This window comes from Poecilia latipinna, unplaced genomic scaffold (assembly GCF_001443285.1).
Source record: "Poecilia latipinna isolate Pla-1442-1.1 unplaced genomic scaffold, P_latipinna-1.0 Scaffold200, whole genome shotgun sequence".
NCBI classification, from domain to species: domain Eukaryota; kingdom Metazoa; phylum Chordata; class Actinopteri; order Cyprinodontiformes; family Poeciliidae; genus Poecilia; species Poecilia latipinna.
In genome coordinates this window covers 259,285-267,485 of record NW_015112816.1, presented here as the reverse complement: position 1 = coordinate 267,485, position 8,201 = coordinate 259,285, and the positions used below count along the sequence as shown (strand labels likewise).

The window sequence follows — 8,201 nt, the reverse complement described above, 5'->3', positions numbered from 1 at the left end:
AAAGGAACAATTATAGGAAATGATGGATGAAATCCGATTGTTTGTCATTTCTAATTACAGACTATTTACCTCTACATGTGACAGGGTCTAGAAAAGTAAAATTCACAGCTTTTGGCCAGAATCCCTCCTTGCACTGGCAGTAGAAGCTGCCATATGTGTTGAAACAGTTTGAATTTTCTCCACATATTTCAGGGTCTTCTGCACATTCATTGACATCTTTGTCAAGGAAATAGAAATGTGAAAAGTTATTACAGCATGAACTGATTCTTGGCTTAATACTGAAATTGATATTGATGTGAAAAAAGAACAAAAATGCTAAAAACAACAATAATTTTAGTTAATAAAGAAAAAAACTCAAAATGATGAGTCATGAAAAAGAACAAAGCACTTTTTAATAGAGAGCTGTACATGTGTTGCATATATGTGTTTTTAAAGAAAGTTACTTTTTATTACATACCAACACACTTTCCGTTATCCAAACTAAACCCTTCTTTGCAGGATCCTTGTGTTTGGAAAGGAAAAAGGATCAAAGCTGAAAAACAAACACAAAGTGTCACTCATTACTGCAGCCTATTACATTTTGACTATTTCATCCATTACTACTGATTACTACAGTCATTGAAGGATACAGGGTATTTTTAAGAAAGTTTCAAGATTCAATGAGTCAAAACATTAGAGCTAGAGATATGATGAATTTTGAGAACACAAAGTGTCACTCATTACTGCAGCCTATTACAGTATTACCATTGATTACAACAGTCATCAAAGGACATAGGATATTTAGGATTATTACATTCAGTGTAATTATTAGAGTCAAAGAGATAAAGAGTTTTGAGTTGAAAAAGCAAAAACAATTATTTATCCTGATTTTCTGAAATTGTAATACCACCTTGCCACATAATTGTTTGGAAGACTGTCTGTAAACATCAGCTGGTGTTAAAATTTCAGAATACCATTATAGGCTCTGACTGGGCAATGTCAGTTGTCTCTAGTTTGGTGAATGACCATAGAGTTTCTGAGCATGCAAAGACAGGAAGAGAGTCTGTTTTTAGATCAAGCTATCACTGATAAAGCCAGTCGTGAAAATCATCCTTAATTGTTCGTATTTTAGGTATAAACTTTACAATCTTTGCAAATTATTATTTAATCGCTCAATCAAGTTAGTTTGTGCAGCACATTTCAGTAACAAGGCAGTTCAAAGTGCCTTACATCATAAAAACACAAAAATACCTTTTTCTCAGTCAACAACTGAGAAAAATTAAATATATTGGTCAATGTTTCTTTTATTATGGCTGAAAGGAAGGTAACTCTAAACAGGTGGGTTTCTATTCTAGATTTAAAGGAATTCAGTGTTTCGGCTGTTTCACTATTTTCTGTAAGCTTGTTCCAGATTTGTGGTGTGTAGAAGCTGAATGCTGTTTCTCCATGTTTGGTTCTGGTTCTGGGGATGCAGAGCAGACCAGAACCAGAAGACATCAGTGGAATGGATGTTTGATACAACAGAAAATCGTTAATGTTTTGTGGTACTGAGACATTCAGTGATTTATAAACTAACAAGAGTTTTTTTTATATATATATTCTTTGAGCTACTGGGAGCCAGTGTACAGACTTTAGAACTGGGGTGATGTTCTCTATCCTACTGGTTTTAAAACAGGAGCTTGTCTTACCCAACAACAGGAAAGTCCTCTTGGCTGTCATGGTGAAGCGCCAAGCAACGCCTTTTCTGATCAGCATTTATAACAACCTGACAATATTTTCTCTTTTGTTTGTCACAACCTTGTTGAACAGCTCAGAATTAATTTAGAACCTGTAAATAGAAAAAAAAGTGAATAGATAGACAAAATAAAAACTTTACAGTTACTGGATTTTTATTAACTTTTTTTTAAACTTTTCTTCTTGGTCTTGCAAGTGAATTTGTGCCACGTGAAATTGTGACATGGGCTTAAAGTTTTATCGCAATATTTTGTGGTGCTGTTGAAATAACAATAAAAGTCTGATCAAGAACTATTTGTTACTTAACTTCTTTGGTACCGTTAGGTAGCTATGGCTTTGACTGAATGGCACAAATACTGCTCTTGAAAAAAAAAAAAAAGTATAATGCACTCCTTTTGGACAGCAGTCTTATAAAAAATATGTCTGATATCACTAAACTGCACACAATAACTGCATTTAATCTCTCATGGAAAAAAGGTGTAAAAAAATAGCAAAATTAACTATCCTAATAATATGGACAGTTTTTTAACATTATTCATTGTGACAACAATAAATTATTAAGCTTCATATGATGATAAGAAATTTATTATAAATTATAAACGATATATGGGATGATACAATAAACGCCCACCCCAACAGAGCTACATTTTTCACAGAGTAGGTCTAAAACCATATTGTCATAATACAGTAACAGTTTCTACAAATATATGAAAAGATTTTTTATTTTTTTTTTATTTACATACTGTTTCTATTACCACATGTAAAACAAGATGTTGCGGCCTTCTAGTTTCCAAAAACCAATATTCCAACAAAGGCCGTGGGTGTTAACAGGTGGTTTGATTTGAACGCACTTCCGACTTAATTTGTTTGAAAAAATATATTGTTTATTTCTTGTAAAACAAAACATTAGCGACAAAATAATTACCAAAAATGTCCTACAACTTAGCCAAAAAAACGAAAGTAAACTTAATGTGAATAGTGAAAAGTGTAAAGTGGTCAAAAAAATAATTTACAAAAAAACTTCCATCCACACACCAAACATTTGCCATAAATAGCCACAACACAAGAGCTACTTTGGTCTTTAGAGAATGACCAAACAATTTAAAGTTTAATAAAACATCCTTTAGTGTCGATGCAAGTCCTATTTCAGTAAGATTTTTGTCTGCAGCTGCCTCATTCTCTGTTGATGTAGAGAATCACTAGCTTACCTGCAGCATCATCCTCTGCGACTCTACATGCCGAGTGTCCTGAGGAGACCAAAAGAGCATCAATATTTGAAAGAATGCAGTGAGCTATGTTCCTTTATCAGTCAAAAATATGTAATAATCTCCTTCGTGATCAAACTCCCTCCCACTACGCACCCTCACCCATTCCCTTTTTGTGCAATGCAGGCCGGAAATCCTGACTATCTACTGACCATTTAATTATTTTTATCACAACTTTATCTGTCAGGGTCACTTGTAACGTTCCGATACATCACACTTGTTAAATGTGTTAACAGGTATTAAAGTTTTAGATCAAAAGTCAGTGAAGTGGCATCACTTCACTTCATTTATGTACCAAAACATAAATGTTTATGCAAATGACTAAAGTGCAGAACTGTTAGAGTTATTTAAAGAGCACGTCTCAGGACATAAAAAAACTGTGGATGACGAAAATGAAATTTTCATTTTCAAAAAATGACATCAAATATTTTGTAATTATTTGACAACAATAACATTAAACTAAGTAACAAAAAGCCTAATAGTTAGACTGCTACACAGTTTTATATGCCCCATCCTACTATATTACAAAATCATCAATACGAGCTAGGCAAATTCAGTTTCTGGTTTCGTGCTTGTAGTTTTAACTGTTTAATGATTGTCTTGTAACAATTCCTAAACAGTTTTGTGTGTTATACAAAAATAGAACATAAAACTAAGATTTCATGAAACTCCTTAAAGGGGGTTTAACAATAAAAGTTACTCTCTTTAGTTTCAGGAAGAGCTGATGTGACGAGTGAATATTGTATTGACATCTGGCTGCAAAAAAACCGAAATGAATAAAAAAACCCAAGATGAAGCAAATATGGAGGTAGCTTGCCCAAGGCATTCTTATAAACAAATAAATAAAAGCCAGTGTTGTCGGCTTATTTCTACTGTTGAAGGCTGTGAAAGCAAAATGTAAAGTTCACAGAGGTGGGACCTGAAGACAAAGTTTGTAAAGCACTGTAAAATATTGAATCCATGCAAAAGAGAACTGACTTTGCTAGCATCACAAGCTGCCACCGCTGCTACAAGCGGATGGTTTCATGAATCTTTTTTATGAGAAGTTGCACGATCTCAAAATAGATGGTTACCCCCTGGGTGAACTCACTACGCAAAGCTCACTGATGTAGAGGGTGCTTGCAACAATATTTCACACTTTAAAAACAATGAGGTGGAGTTTGTGCTTTGTGACTTTAGGAAAATGGAGATGACAGATTGCGGGCCCACAGGGATGTGTGTGAACACACCAACAGAGAGAACTCAAAAACCCACTGACACAGGGACAGCGCAAAATAAGCACATTTCATGATCAAGCATAGCTTAAACAGCAAACATTTTCATTTTAATATATATAAAGGAGTTGTATAATAAAGGACATATGGTCAGCCATTGGTCTAAAGAGAAACTATTTCATGCACACTCAGAAATTAAAATTAAATGAAACTTGAACTGTTTAATAAAAGTGGCTCTGAGTAGAACGATGTATCATACTTTGTCACAGAGGACAGCAGTAACCACTTAAATTTTTTTTTCTCAGCAAAACAAAAAGAGGAACTCTAGTTTACCCAAGAGAGTTTTTCACTAGAAAATAAAGACTCACTGAACAATGTGAATCAAGCTAAAGTGGTACTGATTTCCTGTTCTCTGATGGCTCCCAGAGGTGAGAAAAAAATCCCAAAATAAAGAAGAATAAATATCTTACCTCAGACTTTCCGGCAGATACTTTTAACTGTGCATTATGGTTCACATAAAAAACACTTTTGCAGTCAGGAACAAACTCCTTGGTGGAATGAAAAAAAAAAAAAAACCTTTAAAAACTTTTAAGAAATATGTCCTATCTCTGCTTTTCTGCATTTTTGTTTGCCTTTGTTTGCTCTTCGAAAAAGATAGCTCAAGATGGTAAACTAAGTGTGTGATTGGCTTTATTAGACTTGAAAATATGCTCTAATTTCAACATAGTTCTGCAGGCTTTACAGGTCTTCCCATGTTAGGTGGTCTTCTCTGAAAATTTAAACTTATGGTGACCAATTTGAATCTTTTTAAGCTTTTGAATTGGGTTTCTTGGCTTCTTGGCTTGTTTGTCTGAGCTGGACTAATTTTGTTTAGTTTTGTTCCACCATGTTTCAGTTACTCACCTCTCTCATGAGATCTCAACACATCGCAGTCTGCTTCCTCTTTTACTTTGCTACCCCAAAGTATGAATATTTTTGGGCTTCATTGCATCTTCCTTAATCCTTTCAGATACTATGCAAGATCTACATATGCTATATTTGAAAAACTAATTAGTTGATTAAATTATTTTCTGTAATATTTGCCAGTTGTTCAGGGCTTTTTATTTATTTATTTTTCTTCTTGCCTACTTTCTGATGTTTTAGGTTTAGTTGGTAATATTTTCTGGATATTTTATCCTCCTCTTGGATCATATAATAAACTTTCTGCAAAGCCATGAGATCAGACCCTAAACACCAGTAACTAGAGACTCTTTATACGTTTAGCTAGGCTTAGTGCCTCACTATAGTTCACTTCTCAAAAAAGTGACTTGCAACCTGATCATGCCAGGCCCCAGGACTCTTCCTGTTATCTCACGGCTTTCGTCCAGATCAAACCAGATGGTGTGCGCAGACATTTGGTGTTTTGTGTTGGCCCCGGCTATTTTCATTCTACAGTTTCTCCCAGAAATCTCAAACAATGCGGAGGGATATCCATGCAGCCTTTCTGTCTCAACAACTTCCTGTCACCTCCAAAACAAAAAGGTCAGGACAGCTTTTGGTCTAACTGCTTGTATTGGTTTGCACACAGATGAATAAACTCAGTTATTGCAATTCTGTTTCCTGCCGTGAGGCCGTTAAGTGAACACCCGCAGGGGGGGGGTTTTTTAAGACGCCATAAAAAAAAAAAAAAAAAAAAGGACTTTCTTATTTAAGCAAATTCATGTTGGAATTATTATTAACTCTTACATTTAAAAGGACCTCTGGAAATGTGTTTTAATAGGAACTGTTGGGTTGTTGGAAAGTGCTGGCTATTCACACCATATGTGAATCATTCCCTGTACAGGAGTTGGCTTGCGGTTAACAAAACTGCTGGCTTTTTAGTTTACAAGCCACAGAGGGATATTGCTGACAAAGCTGTAAGAGCTCAGTGACCATGTGTGCTGGTGCTTTTTGGATTTGTGAGGAGAGAGATGAATAAAAAGTAAAGCCCTCATACAGTCAGGGCCGGAAATATTCATACCTGGATAGAATTAGATTCAGTATTATTTTTATCCAACTAGAAGTTGGTTTTGAACTTGAAATGAGACTGACATCTTTGAGAGTCGACAAAGCAACACACAAGAAGTAACATAAGAACAAAACTAGTACTGTCAATCAGTTAAAAAATATCTAACACTGATTAATCACAATTAAACTTGCATTTCTTTTTAAAACACATAAAGTATAAGGCACCAAAAATCCCCTTTACAGCTTTCTACCTCAGTCATTCATCATGCTGTCTACCAAGACATTTCCTTTATATAGCTGTCAGAAAATAGCTGTCACCACTGCACAGGAAGTCCGCTCATGTGGTTTATAGTTCTTGTAACCTTCACGATCAGATCTTCTGCTGATGTCACAGTGGAAAAACATGTTTTTGTTGCTTCCTGAAACTTGTTGCTAAGCTTATATCTTTGTTACATCTGTATGATTAATATCTTTTATTGCATATATTGAGCAATTTTTTTAAATGATGCAATCAAGGAAGCAATATTCAGATGGAAATGTCTGCATATCAGAAGGAAGTTTCAGCTAGCTCACCACAGTTCCTCTTTTTTTTTTTTCTAAAGTTTAAGTTAAGTGAAAAATAAATCTTTGATGAGTTTGAGAAAGTTGATTACATCAGTTACAGGATATATCCAAGTATACTCGACAAGACCTAAATTGCTTTTTAGTTAAAGTATGTTGAAGGAGCAATGTTTATATGGAGGAATATGTTTATAGTGTAAAATATCACGAAGTCTTTACTTGAAATGAAATACAAATTGTGTTTGCAGAAAGTTTTATCATGGAAAATTGCATGACCTAGTGGTCAATAACAGTATTACATCAGAACGACGTAAAATTTTGTTTCATTCAGTGATTTATCTTCTTGGATTTATGCACGTCACAAATCAATGTTACTTTTGATTTTTAATTTACTTTCTATCTATCTATCTATCTATCTATCTATCTATCTATCTATCTATCTATCTATCTATCTATCTATCTATCTATCTATCTATCTATCTATCTATCTGTTGAAAATGAATCTGATCAGATGCAATATAGAACAAGAATTTACCTCATGTTATTGGTCTGGAAATTTAAAACAGAACCACTTACTCAGCAACTTCAGTAAGTTTCATGGAAACTTCTAAAGATGCTGATATAAGCCTTCCAAGTGGCCTTTTGCTTGTTTGTATGTACTCTGCCGAACCCAGAGGGTTGCTTTTGGGTGAGTGATCAGATATGTTTCATGTTAGCAACAAAGTACTTACACTGCAAAATGGCTTAGTTTTGGCTTTGAATGCAATCCGCTGATCCGTAAAACATAATCTTAGAATGTTAGAAAAAACAAACAAAAAAAACAAACTGTGATGCTTCAGATAAATTATTTACTAATAATTTACAACATTCACATTCAATCTAAAGAAAAACACAAACATGTTGTTTACTGGAAAATGTTTCACAGAAGTCTTTCTTTTCTTGTGGGTGTCTACTGTAAAGATGTTATGAAAGTCATTTATTTAAGCCGCCCAGGTTTTAAGAGTTATAAAACCACCAAAAATAACAACAAGGTGGTATCCATAGTAATCGTTGCTGTTGAGGTTATTAATTGTTTTATTGCATCAACAACATATTTTACCTAATCTTTCAGGAGTGAAAAAAAGATTAGTCAGAATTTCAACATTTCATGAAGAGAGAGAAGTAAATTATCTGAAATTGAAATATTAAAGCAAACATTAAAGACACTCATAGACACATCATAAACTTGTGCAAACAACAGAGCAGTGCTGTTTAGAGGTTGTGTAAATTTAATCAGTGTCACAGTTTTTCTCTACGCACTTTATGTTTCTGGTATTGATTTATGATTTTAAAATATCAAGTAAAACGGTTATGGTTCAGTGCAAGGGATGGATTCATAATGTCACAGGACATGAAAGTAGAAATATGTAAAATATGCACAAAAAAAAAAAAAAAATAGGCACAAAATGACATATTGAGCTTT

General features: G+C 34.1%; 1 protein-coding gene across 1 annotated transcript in view; it reads right to left on the bottom strand.

Annotated features, from left to right (window-relative positions):
• adgre5a (adhesion G protein-coupled receptor E5a) overlaps positions 1-2,990 on the bottom strand; it is a 10,959-nt gene extending 7,969 nt beyond the window's left edge. Inside the window, exons 1-4 of the mRNA XM_015031190.1 lie at positions 2,922-2,990; positions 1,668-1,807; positions 458-532; positions 70-216 (exon numbers count right to left, since the gene is read on the bottom strand). Of these exons, the coding sequence (XP_014886676.1) occupies positions 70-216; positions 458-532; positions 1,668-1,734 (289 nt within the window). The 5' untranslated portion in view covers positions 1,735-1,807; positions 2,922-2,990. The remainder of the gene's footprint in view (positions 1-69; positions 217-457; positions 533-1,667; positions 1,808-2,921) is intronic.
• Positions 2,991-8,201: the final 5,211 nt, after the last annotated feature.